The following is a 21,040-nucleotide window of genomic DNA, read 5'->3' on the forward strand; positions in this document are numbered from 1 at the left end:
TCGATATTCGCTATTTATGGGGACGGAGGAGCGAGCCGCATGTAAATGGCAATTGAGGCAATGGGGGGCGGAGGGGGAGAGGTTTCGAAAGAGGAGGGTACACGCGCGATACCGGCAGAGCTCCGTGCGAGGATTTCGAGGCGCGATCGGGTGGCGCTGTGGGAAAACCTTCGCCTGCCTTTGTTTTAACTGTTCGTAACCGAGTCGTAAATTAGAGGGCTGGCGCAATTCTCTCTATCCTGATGCGTAATTTTCTCTCTTCACGTTTTTTCTTTTTCTTTTTTTTTTTAATATAGTTTGATATCAATAAAGAGGATCGTTGTCCAGGAATATAAAATTTTTCTCGACCCTCTTATCGGTTTAGATTTTGGATTAATTAAACCTCGTAAATTTAGCCACGTTCCTTTTAATGATTATTCTAGATTAGTTACGAGCGATGAAAAGTTTCGACGAATTGAAACAGCGAAGTGTGACCAAGTCGTGAATACGTAAGTTACGTGCTACAAGATGACGTGTCACGAGGAAAAAAATATCACGACAAATCGTTACTTACCAATCAAGTCGCGACACGCGATGATTAAAATTCTTATGCGAGCAACTCACGATGCCGTGAATGAACGCGCGTACCTCCCCCTCTTCTTTATTCTTATTTCGCGAGAATTTATAGTTTTATTCGACTTGGAAGAAAGCGATTGCAAATTCGAGGTGAAAATAAAATTTACGTTAGTTTTCTTTATCTTTGGAAGTGGGAATAGTGGATCGTTGGAAGAGGTATAGGTAAATTATAGAAAAATTCCCTATCCTGTTGTTCCAAGTTATTCGCAATTACTTTTTTTATCGGACTTAAGAGGTCATCTTTAAACGAAGATGCTTCTAATAACATTAATAACAATTCTAAAAATTATTCCATGTAAATTGTTTCAAAGGGTATAAAAGAAATATTATCATTGATCCATAATTGTCCAATAAAAGTAAACTTTAAAGGTGACAATGATGATTTATCAATTTTGAAAGGTAAAAAAAAAAAAAAAAAAAATGAAACGTTAGTGATGACAATGACAAAGAAAATTCACGAATTTTGTTATTAAATTTCACGTTATCGTATCATCTACCTGTTATTAATTAAAAACGTATTGTATCGCGGAAACAATGACCAGGATCCAAATGCACTCGCTTTTGCACATCCTCCATTAATAAATCGATTTCAATATCGCCATAAAATCGCCATCTAACCGCGAGTTGAAAACATCGCATCGAATTCTACGATTTCTATAACCGGCTCGATCCCTTTTATCATTAAAACGGTGCAACGGGTGAGCGAGGAGGAGGGAAAATATACGCGTTCAAACTGGAAAACGTGCAAACAACAAGCTATTGATTTTTTTCACGGCTTTCGAAGGCTGAATTTAGTATAACCTTGGAAATTTCTTGGAAATTTTTCGTCACCTTTCGAGAATTAATTCTCGAGATTTTCCCCTTTTCCCTTGGATACGTGTATTTAAAATGGTCCACGTGGCCGAGAAAACTCCTCGCCCCCTCCTTCCTTTCTCTTTCTTTTACATTGCAAATAGAGAAATATGTTAATGGAGAAACCGGAGGAATGTTTTAAAGAGAATCTTAGTCTTTTCCAACAGGAAATCTTTCCCGCGCTTTTACATTATGCAGTTGAAGAATCTCTTTCTAACGAAAATGTATACAGTTTCAGCAAGGGATTTAATAATTATTTCTGCTACGTATGCTGAATCTGAAAAACTCGTCGTCGCTTACAGCATTAATTTTTAACTTTGCTATTTTGAAAGTTAGTCTGAAATTAAATTTTACAATATATATATATAGATTATGAATTTTTTGAAAACAGATTTCATTTCTTACTCGTTTTCGATTAATTGTATTGCGTGGAACACTTGTCTGATAATAAAGAAAAATTAACAGTTATATTAGACTTCGGGAAAAAAACTGCTTTCTAAAAATGTTATTCGATTCCTATTGAATACATTTTCGTTTGTAAGTCGAAGTAATTTTAATCCCTTCTGATAAATACTTTAACAAACGTAATAATAATATTACTCGTCCTATCACATTTCCACACGACAATCCAATCCTGTTCAATTAATTCTTTCTCCACGAGTAGTGCCTTCCATCCTCACGAATATTAGATTCTTTCTAGAGAAAAGGGTAATGAAAGAAAAAATTGAAAAAGAAGAAAAAAAAAGGGGGGGAAACAGAATTGTAGTGGCATCGAAACAACCAATAAGAGGGGAGCTCGAGGCTGGTGGTTAAAATTTTAATATTATATCCGGGAATAGGGAACGATGCTAATAAGCGGATTTTCCTGGAAAAGCAGGTCGCGCGTGACAGCTCTTCAAAACGCACGCACAAATTGGACGTGGCGTGACGAGGCGAGCCAGCCTCGTGCGGATTCGCTTTTCAAAAGAAGTTGCATTTCCACGGGGATAGAAACCCACCGCCTCCCCCCTCCGCCTCTGTTCTTAAGCGGAGGCGAATCGAAGCTACGCGTGTAGGCAAACGGGTGTCGTGGGTGTCGAATATTATCAGATTTCAGTTCACAAATACTGGGAAATTCTGTAAATTTTTTCTCGCGCCCTTTGACAGATTTGCACGATCCGATATCTTTTTTTTTTTTCCCCTTTTTAAATATTTCAATTATTAATAAATGAAATCGAGTAGATCAGAGTTTGTATTCTAATTTGCAATTCTTTCTTCTAGTATTTTTGGATTTTTTCTCCACGAATATTAGATATCTCCATGTCGTGCTTTTCAAAAGATCTTTTGATAGATCTTTTTCGTACGTCGGACGTTTCATAATTTTCTCCCAGATGTTTAGAATTATCGGAGTTTCGTATTTCAAAATTTTTTGTCGAATATCGGATATTTTGGAATTTTTTTTTTTCTCTCTCTCTCTCCCCCGGAAATATTATAGTATCTGCTTCATAGTTTTCCAATATTCTTCGAGTATATTTTTTGCGATATATTCCCTGGATATTGAATATTTTCGGACTCTTTGCACATATTAGATATCTATATCAGACATCTTTATATTCGAGTTTTCTTGCGAATCTTGAATATTTTCAGATTCTTCGCAGTGTCGCGAATATCTCTCGTCTTTTTTTTTTTTTTTTGCAAATAAAAAAAATTTGTATATTTTAAAATCCTCTCGTGGATATTACGTTTTCGATACTTTTCAATTTCAATATTTAATTTATTTTCCATTTCTCTTTTCGTAAACTTCCATTCATTTAAAAAAAAATATATAAGATACTCGATGAATACAATAATATCCTTTTTTTGCCAACAAACGTAGAAAGAAAGAAAGAGAGAGGGAAAAAAAAAAAGTATTTAAAATACCGTTCCACGTAATCTGGCATCGACATAATTTTTCAATCGTGATGTCTCGAGGCATTCTTGGTGAATCCTCTCTGTTCCCTGCCTGTTGTTCCCGCCCGGCTTTTGTTGTTGCTCGGTTAAATAGACCACGGGATATCTTGGCGAAATTGATCGACTGACGCGGCATTCACTCGCAGAATGAGCGTCCCCGGCCATGTAAACGCGTTCCCCTGGATTAATTTCCGGCGTCTGACGATGCGTCGACCGTTACTACTTGCACCGCCTACCCCTCGCTCCCTCACGGCACAAGAAAATGGTACCCGCTTCGTAAACAGACAATATTGGCTATCGTTTGATGCCGATTTTCCTCGAGCTTCTGATATATTTGTTTCTAACGTAGTGTAACGTGTTTTCACCCTCTTCCTCTTTCTTTTTTTCTTTATATATATTTATTTATTTTTTTTTTTTTACATCACGAAAGTGGAAGTCCATTTCTGTTTCGACGATCCATAAAATTAGATTTTAATCTGTCGTTTCTTCCATTGTTTTCTCTAAACGTGGAAATTATCGTGTTGCATTATTGAAGAACGGAGTGACGATAAGGCACACGCAATTATACATGTACGATTAACTTGACGATTAAATGGGATACTATGTTTTCTTCTTCTTCTTCTTTTTTTTTTTTTTTTTTTTTTTTTACACGAGAGAAAAGATATTGGAAAAAGCAGAAAGTATGGAGGACGAAGAGAAAGTTATTTTTTTCGTCCTCTTTAATCACAATTGGATATATTTTAACAATTCGTTAAAAATTTCGAATAAAGTTTTTTCAAGTTAATTTCAAGTAATTAACTTATTAAAATGCTGGAATAACATTTATTCCGAGATATTATGGTCGATCCTCTTTTCTTATAATTTTTGACATTACGATTCTTTTCAATTTTATTATTATTGTTCTCAACGATAAATTATCGAAGTAATTTTATTCATAACTTCAACTATTTTGCCCATCATTGACTATATGCTACATTCTATGTACTCGTGCAAGAATTTAACGTTCACTGTATTCCACATATCACGAATATGTTAGAGAGTTATGTTAACAGAGTTGAGCGTTAACTCGTTGAAAAAGTGTTAAAAATTTCAATAAAGTAATACTTTATGTAATTAACTTAATAAAATACTCGAATAATTTATTCCTAAATATTATAGTCGATCCGCTTTTCGTATAATTTTTGACATTACGATTCTTTTCAATATTATTATTATTATTATTATTATTACGTTTCGAACGATAAATTATTAAAGTGACTTTATTCGTAATATAGATATAAGTGTATAAATAAGATAAAAGAAATGGAGAAATGTTAGGAGAAGAATTTATGTTAAGATACTTAATCGTCCCCTTTTTTTTTCTGTTTATAGGTGAGTGTCCCGGAATTCCAGTACGCTCGAGGGGCGGGCGCGTCCCTGATGATGGTAAGCCATAAAGCAACAATACCTCCACGCCGCTTGTCCACGTGGCCTGATTCCGCTTCTTTTTCTTACGCAAATAACTTTATTAATCGACGTTTATCTCGTTCGAAATTCGAATATTGTCGACATTGTTTCACTTGATTTAAAGATACTTAAATAGATGAAAGGAGATGTTGGAAATTTATCATCAAAGATTTCGATAATTTTTGTTCGAATTTATCCTTTTTCTTTTTTTTTTTTTTTATTATTAAAAATCGTACGAGTTTAAATAGGTTACGCGAGTTTGAATTACATCGGGAGTAAAAATTGAAACGTATGTATTTTCGACAGGAAAGAAATATGGCGTGTATGGTTGGTAAACAATTTGTATTGGGCAAATATTAGAACCTCGGTTGACAGTTTTAACAGGGGAAAATCGTATCGCCCTCTTACGTTACTTGCGCTATAAAACGAGACGCTTCCCATGGGGGGAGGGGATGTAGACGAATGTGTTTGTATATCATCAGGGTGGCCACCAAGGGGCACGTATTCCATGAAAAATAATTCCGTGTGTCGAGAACCTCGAATTCTTATTGGAAAAACTTGCAGATTAATACGAATATAATATTCTCTGTAGAACTATTTTCTAAAAATTCTAAATATTTTTAAAATAACTGGTGATTTTATTTTAAACCCGTATCGAAAGTTTTTGCAAAAAAGAAAATCATTGATCATCGCGAAATTATCTCAGAATTAATCAAAATATATTTTATATATTTCATGAATTGTACTTGAAATATTCCTTCTTACAAATATTCGCTTCGTAATTTTTCTCGATCACGCGTCAATCCACCATCGTTCCGAAGAATTTTTATCGGGAATATAAATAAATCTGAAAAATACCCGAACATTTGTCGCGACAGAATATCTCCTCCGAGGAATCATAATAGAAACAGTCCCGCGTAACAGACATTTCCAGGGCGGATAATTCGCGAGGAAAATTCCCCCACGGATAGGAACAATTTCACTTACTTAAACACTGATTCCACGTCGTTTATACGTCGTGAAAATAGCGAGAGATTGTACGAGACACGATCGTCACACACAGAGGCACGCAAACACAGTGGGTGGATGGGGTCTTAAAGTGTCTGGCGGAGGAGAAAAATGGAGGCACGCGACGCACGAAAATCCGACCCTATTTCGCTTTCAATTTGCAGCTCCTCAAAGGCGCGTAAACAGTTTCCAGAAAGAGTTTTTCACCTGGTCCTGAGTTGCGCCGGGCGTTTTCCTCGCGCTTCTTACAAAGGAATCGCGGAACTGGCGATTTTTCCGTTGGAAACGCCCTTGTTTTTCCTCGATCATTTTAATACATCGCTTATTTTTTTTTTTCTTCTTTTTATTTATTCTTACATTTACTTCTCTAATTCGCTTCGAATTTTTTTCAGTCAAATTTATGCGCAACAACAAAAAGGGGAAGGGATTCCGTATTGTCTTGCAGACGATTTTTATCGTTGGATTGGCAGTAGTGATGGAATCGAGTGTATCGCGAGTATAACGATTGAACTGTTATATTCAACGTGAAGCGAATCCTTTTTCCATTGGACTCCAATAAATACAGTGACTCCAAATCGAAGAATTTCTCTTTTAAATTTTTCCTCGCTTGTGAAAAAAAATCTCCAAAAATGTTCAAACGTAACGAAACATTTCTATTCGTACGAAATTATTAAACGTGGAAAGGGATTGAATCGTCCAGTTTCCGTAGCACGAAAGTCGAACAATCAACGACACTCTTGTTCTTCAGGAGGAAATTCATTTTCCACCACCCCTTCCACCCCGTCGACAAACCATTTTGATTCCAAGAAAACGATCTTCGGTGTATCGATCACTCGCCAGCTTTTTGCTCGTTAAAATTCTATTTCGCCCAGGGTAAACAGCAAATTATGCTCGAAAGCTCGACGTCATCCCCCCCCCCCCCATGCATGTTGTGCATATACACGTCGATTCCATTATCCCCTCTGCTCCTCGTCCACCTCCACCTCCACCCAGCCCCCGTCCCCTTGGCCACGTTGTTTTTCTTGGTTCTTTTAATGGAACTGTTGCACAAACTGTTCGCCCTCGGCCGTGGCTTATCTTTATTTTCCGCATAAACGAGGACAGGCCTTATCAGCGGGTAACCCAGCGGCTATCGTTAGAGTCGAACATGTTTCTGACATGCTCGACGCCGTTGCAAGTCGGCCATTACCACTTACACCTGCGTAAACCTCTCTCACTCTCTCTCACTCTCTCTCATTTTCCGCTTCATTATCGGTGTACTTTGCGCTCCTTTCTTTTTTCTCTTTTCACTTCTTTTTTTTTTTTTTATATTTGCATTATACTTTCATACGATGCGATGCGCGCAAGAAAATTATGAGATTTGTACTTGTATAGATCCGTTTAAATGGAACTTGTTCTTTCGCAAAATACAGTTGATAAAGAGAATTATTATATTATTTATATATATCTATTATTGTGTTTACTCGGTAACGAAGCAAGTTTTTGATAAACTTTACATTATTCTCGCAGCTTTCTTTCCCCTCTGTTTTCCTTTAAATTTCTTCCTCCTTTTTCTTTTTCCTCGAACCTGGTGCAGACACTGATGGAAGAATTTTTACGCGTATTCTTCTTCTTCGAAGCTAGCTAATTTACCAATCGATCGTTCTCTTCCAAGGATTATTATTTCCTATTTGTCCTATATTTTCTAACGTTTTCATCCAAAATTTCGATCTCGCGGAAATTGCTATGGGTTCCTCTATTCGGGGAGGAAAATTTCCAGGGGAAAATTCCGAACGCTTTGATGTGCTCGCCGGGCTCGAGTGAAAGGAGTTGTGAAAGAAAGGGTGCGAGGTGAGAAACGTGCTTACAGGAAGACGGATCACGAGGGAACGAGCGGAATTCTCGCGTTTCACGAGTCCATTGAGCGGCCGTGTTTTAACTCCTGATATTATTGTTTCGTTTCGAAACAATTTCTTTTCTTATCACGTGGCTGATTCGATTTTTTTTTTTTTTTTGCGAAATTTCGATTAATGCGAGGTTCGATCAAAGATCTCTTGGAAGAGTAAAATATCTTCATCGTTGAAGATATTTAAAAATAGTAATAGAAGGAATAGAAGTATGGAATAAATTAAGAGTGTTAAGAGTGGAACGATGTAATTGTATCAACGAAATATGTAACGGAATAAGAAACGTGGAGTAACGCGTATTCGTTATATTATTTACGAGAGGATAAAGAAGAAGGGAAGAGGGAGGGGGAGTGAAAGCAGTGGCGTTCGAGAGGGATAAAGTGAAATAAAAGAAGAAGAAAAAAAAAGTAAAATATACGTGAAGGAGATATCAAACGAAGGGAAATAACAAGCGCGTTCTCTAAAATTCTTTGCATTCGACGAAACCGTGGAAATATTCTCCGTGTATCCCTTGATTATTCAACACGTTGTTGTAAGAAATGTACCGAAATCGAATTTTTATGCGTTTCATTTTCCATCGCGTTGAAATGCATGGGTTTGACAGAACGACGAAAATTCCCGTTTTCAACGTCTATTTTTTCGAACACACACTCGAAGGACCGCGTTTTAATTAATACGAAATTTCACGTGTTCGCGTGTCGGCACACAATAAAGAAAGAAAGAAATATTAATTTTTCATTCGGTTTATAGATCGGTAGGACCCCGGAGGCGGACGATTTTAATTAATTTTTCAGACTTGGATTCGTTCCTCCGCACACCGGAGGAGGAGGAGGAGGAGGAGGAGGAAGAACGGCGTATCCTAAGCGCGTTTCTTTTTGTATCTCGTGAAACGACATATATATATTTTTTTTTTTTCGATATTTCAGGGATATCGTGTCGTAATTTCGAAAAATTAATGTTCCGATTTGACGGACGTATCGAGGAAAATTAATGTATTTTAATCGTGATCTTTTATAAAGTTTAAAAAGAAAATCTGCGAAATAAAACTTCCCCGATAATAATTAATATCCCCCCTGTTTAAATATATACTTTCGTAGTAATAATCCAACGCAGTATCGAACGTGCGAGAGAATAAAAATTGTGAATCATCCCAACCACTGAGTGCTAACCACTTTTTTAATTTACGCGTGTGAGCGTAAAACGTTTGATAAAAATACAACGGAAGTTAAAATTTCATGGGTCGAGACTCAAGAATCTGCATAAATGATGAGAGGCGGGATAAAATGCTCGATCAACTGCGAAGAGAAGAAACTAGATTATCCGGATACCTGTGTGCCTCGACGCGAATAATTTAACGGTTTAAATGAAAATAGCGGGGTGGAATGTAAGGGTCGATTCCGAGCGAGAGGAATCTCTGTCTTCATCTTCCTGTGACAGTTGGTGAAAGAGTGCTTGGAACGTAAAAGCTCGCTGTTCCTCGCGTGAACTCCACTCGCCTTGGCCATGCAACCCATAAAACTCGGCCATGAAAACGGCCGCCCGTATCGAAACATGCATAAGTCATTTATCCACGACGATGAATAAAAATTCCATTCGCAGTAAAAAGCAACGACTCGCGATCCACTCGTGGCTTTGGATCATCGAAACTTCCGTTCTCGGGGAATTCGAATTCCTTCTCGAAATTTGGGAAATTGGGGAAAATAAGTTTGGAAATAAGTTTCTCTTCTTCGAGAATCCTTTTTTTTTTAGGTGTCGGGAATATTTAATAAATTGGTGGCGTAGGATAAAAAGAGGACAGGAGGAGTGGAGAAAGATTCAAAAGATCAAATGTTGGGGAGGGAATGTTTAATTATAACCGGTTAACGATTCACTTCCTTCACCAGTCAATTAATTACATCGTACGTTTTTTGATCACGATGATTAATCTCTCTCTCTCTCTCTCTCTCTTTCCATGGATTTACCACCTCTTGGGGATTTTCCTTATTCCAAAGTGAAAAATGTCCACGTCTTCTTGCCAAAACTCGAAGAAAAGGCGAGGAGTGGCTCGTTCAAAGCTCCAACTTGCGAGAGTGCACGTTCATTTCCGTGTACACTGTGAATAGCCGCGATCTAGTTCGACACTGTGTCACCCGCATTTTTCATCGAACTGGAAGAGGAATGAATGGTGACAAGTCTTTCGAAAGGGATCGTTCCTTTGCTCCACTATTTAGGGCATTTTCGAATCATTTTTACGAAATATTTCTCGAAAATTTGTTCTTTCTTTTTTTCTCACTCGAAAATTCTTGCCACTATTGTGCTGTGGAACAGTTGCATCGAACAGAGATAGGTTAGAGGTGCATCGTAATATAGCTCATATTCGCTTCGAGTAATCTGTACCGAAAAAAAGTATACAACTCATAATAATTGAGCTCATAGTTAGCAGAGGAATAGTTACAGAGCCGTCATAGTAATTGGATTATAATGGTCCGAGTAATCTTATCTATAATTTAAATTGGACGTTATGAATTGTACGCTGTGAAACGTTTTGTCTTTTGCCTCAAAAAGAATCCCTTTGCGTTCGTACCCGACACGTTCGTACGATACGACTCTACAGAAAAGATATCCAAAGGGATATCCAACTCTGTGCGAAGGATCTTCGTGATCCAGGATATCGCGTTATCCGTCACATGATAGATTACTTTCACCGAGCTGCGAATACGTCAGCCCGTCGCGAGAATGGATTCCTTGCCATGGAAATTCCATTCGTCGAGTCAGCTCTGCCACTGGTGAAGGAAATGGCCAGGTACATGGAGAAATGTGCCCGGGGATTTTGATCCCGCACGATTTTATTCCTTTGTAAGATCGTAGGGGCCAATTACTGGCAGGTTACTGCTCGAATGATCGAAATAGGAGAAGACACGACGACGCACGATTTTGTATCGTTAGATTTTTTTTTTTTCCATCGTTTGACGAGGTTTGAACAGGTTGGATAACGAGATTGGATACGATCTTATATATTTCTGATCATTCGGGGATATTTTTTTTATCCGTATCTTCTTATTTGACATGGTTTGACGAAGTTTGATTTAAAGTTTCTATCCTCGATGTATGACGCTTCGATTTTTTTTAAAAATCAATCATGTTTTGACGTAAATCGCACAAAAGAATTCGATGAGTAGCAGCTCGTCCATCAGTTAAACAAATTCTATTCCATCGTGTTGTTTTTCGGCGAAATAAATAAATAAATAAATAAAAAGAACGTTCGAATCGAATAAAGAAAGGAAACGAGAAACTGGTCGAATATATCCAACCAGCTTATCCCTTTTCCAGTCGATTTACGCTCGAAGTTCGCGTTTATGGAAGGAAGCGAATCGTTTATCAAGCGGAGGGTTAATAGATAACGCGTTACGTGTTCTGAGCCTCGATCGAATCCACTTTATCGGGTTGGATCGAGCTCGGAGTCTAGCATCAAACTTCCGGCCGTGTCGCGCCGCAAGTGCGTGTACCCATATCCGATCGTTATCCTCGGGTAATCCTTGAGAGAAGAAGTTGCTCGCTTGGATGATTGTTGAAATTTTCAACACTTATGACTCGTTTCCTCGCGATTAAAATTAGAATTGCCAGATCTGCAGGGATAGAATGAAGAATCATCGCTTTCAATATTTTTTATTTTTAAATAAAATTACCCGATATATTCGTTCTATATTTATACTCGAATTGCGAAAGGGGAGAAGCTAGAGAGAAAAAGGATGTGAAATATTTCATGTTTATACAATTATTCTATGAACGAAGAAAGATCCATGTCTGTGCGTGATCAAACACGTGGAAACTTTTCATTCGATCCATCTGGAACGGGATCTAAGATAAGGGAATCCTCGAGTTCTTTGGTTGTCTCGATATTTCGAGTGCGTGGTCCGTGACGATCGGGGCAGGGGAGGGAGGGAGGGTCCAAAGGGATCCCGGTGCTATTTCATCGAGCAGAGAGTTTGGCTTCTCGAGCTTCCGATGACTCGTGAAACTCCTCGAGACGACCATAAGCCGATATATTTATTGCTGAGATACTTCTCAGACTCGTGCTTCCACCCCCTTGGCCAATAGGGGGGTGGGGAGTCGATTTACTAAATAAGACCGGAAGTGGATTGCCTGTGACATCGCCGTCAAACTTCCATCGCCTTTGAAGCGCAGGATTTCAAAGGATTTTTCCCCGATCGACTCCTCTCTTCCCACCCACCCCCCCCCCCGTGATAAGGGGAAAAGGGACAGGAAATTGTTAGGCTCTGTCGCGGTTTAATTAAAGAAATTGGTCCGTGATTAATGCCCTGCGATGGATTTTACAACCAGTTGGATCGAGGATGAGCACGAGCTATTTCTCACGAACATTTTCTCAAGATCCTTTTGAAATTTTTCAATTCAACGAATTTTCGTGTATTCTCTCAATCGTTTCACTTTCTATAAAAAAAATATAGAAACATTACCGGAAGTTTAATCTTTCAAAAAATTCCAAAAAAAAAAAAAAAAAAGAAATATTCCAATTTCTTCACTTCGAATCACTTCCTCATCGAGTTATTTCTCACGAATCTTTTCAAAACCCTTTAAAGGTAAAATTTTCACCAACGTATTTCATTCAACGATTATTGCATTCTCCCAAATTAATTTTCCACCTCCTCTAACGTATTGACTCGTTTCAATTCCCAACGAGATTAGTACGAGGAACGAGTCGCAAGTTCAATCTTTGAAAAAATTCCGAAAGAAAAGAGGAAAAATATTTTTCGACTTTCGAAATTTTAATCCAATCGTTTGATCATCGTTTGAGCAATCGGCTACGATCCACCAGGAACGAATGGAACGGCTAATGGAATCGGGTCGACGCGTGTTTTTCGCGTGGCACAATCGTATCGCGGAGCATTTCACCGCGGTTACAAACACTCTCTCCCTCTCTCTCTCTCAGCGCATTCTCCTCGGCCCCTGTTGCGCGGCCTGCTCTAAAAAGATAACCGCGGACACCTCGTTTCCGGTATCCCGGTGTATGCGACACGCAAACGAGGCCAGGCCGCATTATTGCGGCCGTTTCTCGGCCGCGACGAGGGGCTACGAGGGGGCTGCCGCCTCCCAGTGAAGAGAAACTGGCACGATCTTTTTCAAACACTTGGGGGGGAAAGCTGGCCACGAAGGATGTAATTGTGTTATTGAAATGAGTGGAGGCTGAACGGTGGTCGCGTATTCCGTATAATTGAGTTGGAGGGTGATGGTAAATAATCGGGGAGGTGAAACGAAACGATTGTTTTCTTCTTCTCTTCTTATTTTTTTCGCGAGAAACATATTGTCTACTTGACTCGTGAAATTTAATTATCATATTTGTCGTGAAATTATTTCTTAGGTTTGTAATGCTTTAACGTTTCAAGGGGGAACGAAACTTCTGTGCACTTCTGATATATAAGTTTCTTTGTAAGTACAAGGTGAGCAAGGAAAACGAATAATAGAAGAATAATTCTTGAAAATCGTCGAAACGTTTCCAAATTCAAGATAAGAGGTGGAAGAATTGAAATCGATGTAGAAGCTAGCTCAAGTGTTGAAATTATATTTCTCCATGTAAAAAAAATGTGGAAACAAAAGGAGAAAGAAGAAGAAGGCACACGTTCGAAACGATGAAAACCACTCGCGAAAACTCGGTAATTCGAAACGAAGGATTAAAATCGGAAACGATCGGTCGATCAGCGTTAATCGGTAATCCAGCGTGGCGTTTTATCCAGCCAGTTGGCTGCCGCCGGCGATCGTTACATAATAAACGATGAATTTTCATAGCATGAATATGAAGAGCGGCTAATGAGCGCATTAATATTTGCCGGCCGTCCGTGTTTTCCACCCCCACCCTCCCATTGCATATAAATTCCCTCCACGGGGTTCGTTGCTCCACTCGTTTCACGCTCCCGGACATTTAAACTCGTCCTCGTCCGTCTTCTCTGTTGCTCGTTTGAAATCGCCACCATTTATCTATCTATCTATCTATCCCCTTCTCTTGCTCGTTTCGTTCTCTCCTCTGTTTCACTCTGTTTCGTCCTCTCGTTTTTCTTCTTCTCCCCGCTATAGGCTTAGATTAGGTTAAGACGAATTTTGAAAAAAGGATGAAGAAAAGGTTAAGGTTTTCCTTTTTTCAATAAGTATTCTCTTAGTTTTTTAATATTCACGAAGGATTTTGAGGATTATTTCTGCGTTGCAATCTTGGAAGGAACATTTTTGAATGGAATTTCTTTTAATAAGAACATTATGCATATACGCGTGTGTGTATGGGTGTATTAATACGAAGCTATTAAAGAAGTTAACTTTGTTAAAAGAGACGCGTATAATCTAATCTTTCCACGTTAAAAGGTTTACGCTGCCTCAAGTTCTTAAATTCTTATTAGAAGTTGAATCTTTTTTTTTCTTTTTTTTTTTTTTTTTTTATCAAGAATGCTGTTAAGAATTCAAGTTGGATTGGATAGTATAAAGATCAAATTTATTAATGTTATAGTAATATGGTAAAGAAAAAAAGAAATAGATTAATTTGCAAATGTTTTCGATATATAATTTTTATTAAAAATTTAAACGGATTAAAGGAAAGCGACAATACGACAATTATACATTATAATTCAAAGTGTGTTCCTCTTCCATCGTTCAACTTTTTCAACACTTTCTAAAAACAATGACAATTTCTCGACAATACCAATCTCGATCTTGAGAAAAATATTCTTAAAAATATTCTTCCACCTTAAAAATCCTTCAGGAATCTTCTTTCGAAAATTCCATTTCTCGACGATCACCCTTAATCGAGCAGCCTAATTTTCAATGATAGCTCAAGATCTCGTTCGAAGGGTGGAAAAAGTTCTCGAGCAGCCGGGATTCTTTGTTTCTTCCGCATCCCCCATTCGCATTAATCACCACGGGCGAAGGAACTGCCGGATCTTTCCCCACCCCGTGCCCGGTTCTCGTTTCTCGCGCTGGAACCGCCGCCTTTAATGAGTTTCCAAGCTTGGAAACGCGTCTGGATCATGGCGGCCTGCCGCGATAATCGTCGATAAGGATCGTTGGAATCACCCTCTCTTCATGATCATCTGCTTCTTGGATACTTTGCACCCTTTCGGTCGATGTTGGTCGAGAAAGGATTCGGGGTTTTTTTCGGGGATGATGTTTCAGTCGATAGAATGTTTTGCGAATGATTTTATTGATTTTTCGTAATGATTTATAATTGAAAGAAATTTAATGTAATGGTGATGAAATGAAATATATTACAGAGTTGGAAGAATTATTTTATTATTATATCATGTAGTGTAATATAAGTATGGAGTTACTATATTATTGTGTAATATAGTGAATGTATAATATGATAAAATTGACATGTTATAGTCAGTAGTTGCTTCATAATAATTACGAATAAATGTTATTTAAGCATTTTAATAAGTAATTGCTTGAAATAATTTTATTCGAAATTTTTAATTAGTTAATTTTTCAATGTGTTAATATCCTCCAAATCTGGTCATAGAATATAGCAATCATGGAAGAATTATTTTATTATCACATGTACCATTGCTGTATCAAAGATACTTCATATTTAGAGTAACATAGAGTCACTATATTATTATATATCGATAATGAATGTACTGTATGATAACATCGATAACGTATTATAGGCTTAAAATAATTTTATTCAAAGTTTTTCAACGTGCCATTAATATCCAACTCTGGTCACAGAATATAGCAATAATGGAGGAATTACTATATCATTATACATATATCATTGTGTGGCTAAATTACCACATTCCATTATACACTTCATTATATACCACCTTTGTTCCTTGTCATTGAATTAGTATAAAATACTATTTATATAGCGCTTGTAATTAACTGCAATACTACTTATACTTGACGATTAACTACTACAATATATATATATACACATAAAGGCAAAACACTCGTGACCAAATATTAATTCGACACTATTGCCTTCCTCTGTTGATTAAATTACTAAACTAATCTATTGGTAATATTATTTGTATTGTTACAAAATATTATTTATATAGCGCTTGTAATTAACTGCAATACTACTTAACGACTAATTACTACAATATATATACACATAAAGGCAAAACACTCGTGACCAAATATTAATTCGACACTATCGTCTTCCCCTGTTGGTCAAATTACTAAATTACTCTATTGATTACATTCCATTGTACCCTTCATTATATACCACTCTTGTTCCTTGTCATTGAATTAGTACAAAATACTATTTACATAGCGCTTGTAATTAACTGCAATACTACTTGTACTTAACGACTAACTACTACAATATATATACACATAAAGGCAAAACACTCGTGACCAAATATTAATTCGACACTATTGCCTTCCTTTGTTGATTAAATTACTAAACTAATCTATTGGTAATATTATTTGTATTGTTACAAAATATTATTTATATAGCGCTTGTAATTAACTGCAATACTACTTGTACTTAACGACTAACTACTACAATATATATACACATAAAGGCAAAACACTCGTGACCAAATATTAATTCGACACTATTGCCTTCCTTTGTTGATTAAATTACTAAACTAATCTATTGGTAATATTATTTGTATTGTTACAAAATATTATTTATATAGCGCTTGTAATTAACTGCAATACTACTTGTACTTAACGACTAATTACTACAATATATATATACACATAAAGACAAAACACTCGTGACCAAATATTAATTCGACACTATTGCCTTCCTTTGTTGATTAAATTACTAAACTAATCTATTGGTAATATTATTTGTATTGTTACAAAATATTATTTATATAGCGCTTGTAATTAACTGCAATACTACTTGTACTTAACGACTAATTACTACAATATATATATACACATAAAGGAAAAACACTCGTGACCAAATATTAATTCGACAGTATTGCCTTCCCCTGTTGGCTCGTCTCTCAAAGAAGCTTCAATTTCCGTGGCGATATAATTTTCTCGGCCTGGCCAGCCTCGTAGCTTATCCGGGCCTCGTGGCCGCAGATAAATTTTCGGATGACGGGAAGATGGATGAAGGACAGGGGCGAGCCGGCAGCCGCAGCAATTTAAGGCCACGGAAGACGAACTATTTAAATTTTTCGCACCGCTTTGCGGCTAATTGGCCGCGACTCGAGTAATTGCACCGCATCGATACCATCTTCGTGAAAAGATGGCGAAGGTACTCTTTGAAACTGGTGGAATTTTTTTTTTCTTTTTTTTTTTTTACAGGTTCTTTTCGCAATTTTTGCTTTGCCTTGCGAAGAAGAAATTATAATCAGTTTCGTAATTCGGTGTAAACTCGATGTAAATTTGGGAAAGGAAGGGAAAAAATGTTGGGGAATAATGATAATATCATTCAAATCAGAATCTGCATGTTTCTTTATTATCGAAGCAGCCGCCAAGAAGGATCGAAGAACTCGGTTGCTTCGTTTCGTCGAGCATTGAAAGTTTCTCGAATCCCATTGAATTTAGCGGGAATTAATTTTCCACGGTCTTCCGTTCGAAAGTTTTGACGTTTGTTCGCAAAATCGAAACACGTTTGCACCGAGGAAAACACGTCGAATTATTCGCAATCAAGGAGCATTTCAATGCCGATTTTCACGAGACACGCGAGGGAAATTTGTGGAAGAAAAGTCGAACGATGTTCCAGAAGTCGTAAAATTCTTACTTCGTTGTTCAACGATTTACACTTATTTACTTGTCCTCGAAACTTCTTAAAACTCTTGTTCCACAATTTTCGAAAGTATTCGTTTTTTGATCAATTAATATTTCAAATGCAGTTCTGATATGTCAAATATAGCAAATATCGATGATCCAGTTGAATTTGAAAATTTTGTGTAACATATATAAAAATAAAAAAAAATATGAATCTGAATCGTTGCAAAAAAAATTCGATGGAAAATCGATGGCAAATACGATGGCTGTTCGTTTAATTAAAAAGAAGAAGAAGAAGAAAAAAAAAGAGAAGAAATTAGGCCATGGAAAAATAGTTCGTGATTCTATTTTTCATTAGGCGTCGATTCGAGAATATTGATTTTACACGAGCATATTACAAACCTGTTTGCACGATAAATATATCGATAGCATCCCTTATAAAGTGTGCACGTGAAAAGAAGCTGATTATTCTTGCGCGAAACGTCTCGTTTCGTGAAGTTGGAATTTTTCGTTTAAACAAATGGAATTAAATTCTATTCTTCTCGTAACTTATCAAATTTTGACAAAACAGTAGACAATATTTGATTTTATCTTCGATTTCGCGATCGTCGTGTGCGAATTTATTTTTTACCCAAGTTTTTGAAAAGACACTTAATATCCAGGGAAATGGGATATAAATTATACCGCCATGACCATAGTCGAAGTTAATTAATATCACGTGATCCGTCGCGTTACAAGTTAATTAATTTTATCTGAAATTATTCCGCCCTTTATTAACTATAGATCCCCCGAATTTCTATCGTTGATTTAATTAAATTTCAATGTTTTTGTCACATTGGCCGAATAACGATATATTTTTCTTTTCTTTTCATTTGTCTAGTCTTACAAATTAACAAATTTAATAATAATCAGTTCAATAATAATTCAAAGCAATAATAAATCGAATTTAAGAAGATAATAAAAAAAAAAAAGAAACGATCGATATTAATAATTTCCAATTTTTTCACAAAAATTAATCGTTTGAATTGAAGATACGTAAATTCGAAGAAAGGAGGGGAAAAAAAAAAATATATATATATATATCCTCCCTTCCCAGACATCGATGTAATTACCACTCGACGTATCCAAAGAAATTAATCGGAGATTTATCTCGTCGAGCGAAAAATATTATTACATCCCCCTTACATGAGGGTGACGTTTTAAGTAAATAAATAAAGGATGGCCGGGAGATTGCGTGCGTGTGCGTGAGAAGGTTGGAGGAGGAGGAGGAGGAGGGGTGGGCAAGTTTTCACGCAGCTGGGACGGGAAAAATTCACGAGATAAATCTCGCGCACGTTTACCTGCTGCAGCAGAGACATCTCCATCCCCTTCAGACCGTCCGTGGGAAGGGAGGAAAAAGAAGAAAAAAACGGGGGAGAAAGAGTGGCAGAAATAATCTGGAAGAAACGTTTCCCGGATTATTACGGATTTCTTTTCTTTTCCCTCATTCTTTACCTCCTTTTCGCTGTTTTCTCCGCAATCACTGTCTCTACCCACCCTCTCCACCATGTTCCCATACCCCTTTTATTCATACCCCGGTATGATAAAAATCGCCAGCTTTTTCCCGGCCAGATATATCACATCGTTCCTTCGATTTTGCCTATTTAAGTACTCGTGTTATATAAAATTTTCTCCGGATCTCTGTTATAATTGATTCGAACTTCGAAGTTCTGTCGGCCAGTTTCGAAAGTGATTCGACCTTTCGAGAAATTTCTATTCGCTTGTAGAAATTTTGGCTTCCTATTTTCTCAAATTTAATAACGAAAATAACAACAAGCTATTCTAGAACGTCATTTTTAACATTATATCGTATAAAAATTTCGAGAGGCGTTAAAATCCTTAATTCTTGGGAGGAAAATTCACATTTTCGTTACATTATCACACGTTCGAGTCTATTTTCGATCTCCCATGTAAGTTCAGTATTCTCATAATAAAATTCCAGCATTGAAACTCTTACGAGAATATCGTATGCACGGTTTATCGACAGGTGTATTCGGTGTCTTTTCCATTTTCCCCCGTGCTTCATTACCGCGGGTAAGTTAGACGCGGAAGATCGACTTTCTCTCCGCCATTGATGCCACGCATCCGCACCATCGAGCTTCGTTTCTAGCTGGCTTACCAGGTTCACCGGTATCCTGTAAAATATTAATACGAATGCTCTCGGATGGGGTGAAAATTCGATACTTCCTACTCTCCTCGACCAGTCGCTCAACGCCAACCCCCACGCCCTCCGCTATTTCTCATGGTGTTCGTTTCACCTCCGCCCCTTCGCTATTGGGTGTCTCGTATACGAGGTAAATAATTTTTTAAGAATAGTTCACGAAAGCGTGACGATAAAATTAGGCAAATTTTATTTATGCTATAAATCGATTGTCTCGTGTTTGTAACATGGATAGGTATGGTTTTAATCGAATGTGTTATTAATCCTCGAATCAAAAAAAAAAAAAAAAAAAAAGAACTGATCGAAGAGTGATCGAATCTTCAGTCACTTTTGATTTATATTTAATTTGTTCAGATTCAGATGTATCGTTTAATTTGATGTTTATACGCGCATTGCTCTATATAATAAATGCAATGAGATGTATTGTATTGATATGTAATTATATGAAGAAAAAAGGATTGAAATCGTGACTTAAGGAACACCCGGTTTGCAAAGTGCACACTAGCGCCACAACGCCTCGTATTACACCGTACTCGAAATCTATTGCCAGCAGGGAATATTCAATGGCGCTGGTCAGGTAAATATTCGATGAACCTGCACGGCTAAGAGCGGTAGAAGTCTTGGATATATTTTATTCCAAGTGGACGTTCTTTTAGAAATTACTCTTTATTCCTTACCTCTATTTTTCTATTAAATTAGAAAGATCGATGTGTATCTTGACATAGAATCTGAATTATTTCACGAAGAAAATTGATCGACAATTATTTCGATCTGTTGCGAGAAAATTAAACTTTAATTTTTCTTTTATTTCTGTTCAAATCGAAAGCGTGAAGAATATTAAAAGACGTATACGAAGATGTTATGTAAAAAGAGATTCGCGTGTGATTCAGATTGAAAAGATTTTGAAATTTCTCAAGTTCAAAAGTGGTTTATATGGCATTTGCGAAAGTGAAACTTTAACTGTTTTCAAATGTCTTTAAATTTGAAGATCGAAAGGAGTGAGAAGAGTTTGAAGACTTAAAGATGCGAAAGTTCGATGCTTCGAAGACTTAAAAATTTGAGAAGTTGAATGAGAGACTTGAAAACTTGGAGTGGTGGTGTGGATGTGTGGAGGTGCATTTGAAAGTGCAGAAAGACACGATAACTTAAAAAAATGTCGGATATTCGAGGTAATGAAAAATCTTTAAATTTAAAGATTTAACTTGGGTAAAGTGAAATTCGATATCGAGATACAATCAACCCTAATCAATCCACATCATCGTCAAACAATTTTTCCATAAAAACGATCTATCTCTATTCTCGGTGGAAAACGAACGAGAACGTTTAATCGCGAGAAGTTCGTGGAAAAATCAAGCGACAACCACGGTTCACCTTGAAGAAAAAAAACTCGACGACACTTGGCCGAGGCTAACTCAATTTTCGAAATTTCCAT

General features: G+C 37.0%; 1 protein-coding gene across 13 annotated transcripts in view; it reads left to right on the plus strand.

The window, feature by feature from the left end:
* The window catches only part of heph (polypyrimidine tract-binding protein 1 heph), a 455,618-nt gene that overhangs the window by 265,906 nt on the left and 168,672 nt on the right, over positions 1 to 21,040 (plus strand). For 4 of the 13 annotated variants that reach the window (XM_086906236.1, XM_086906239.1, XM_086906237.1 and 1 more), the window contains one exon: positions 4,768 to 4,821. The exons of the other annotated variants lie outside the window; for them this stretch is intronic. In XM_086906236.1, the coding sequence (XP_086762362.1) occupies positions 4,816 to 4,821 (6 nt within the window). In that variant the 5' untranslated portion in view covers positions 4,768 to 4,815. The remainder of the gene's footprint in view (positions 1 to 4,767; positions 4,822 to 21,040) is intronic. 13 annotated transcript variants of the gene reach the window in all.

Source organism: Apis florea, unplaced genomic scaffold, assembly GCF_048593485.1.
Source record: "Apis florea isolate Af1SG1 unplaced genomic scaffold, ASM4859348v1 contig_2492_pilon, whole genome shotgun sequence".
Taxonomy (NCBI): domain Eukaryota; kingdom Metazoa; phylum Arthropoda; class Insecta; order Hymenoptera; family Apidae; genus Apis; species Apis florea.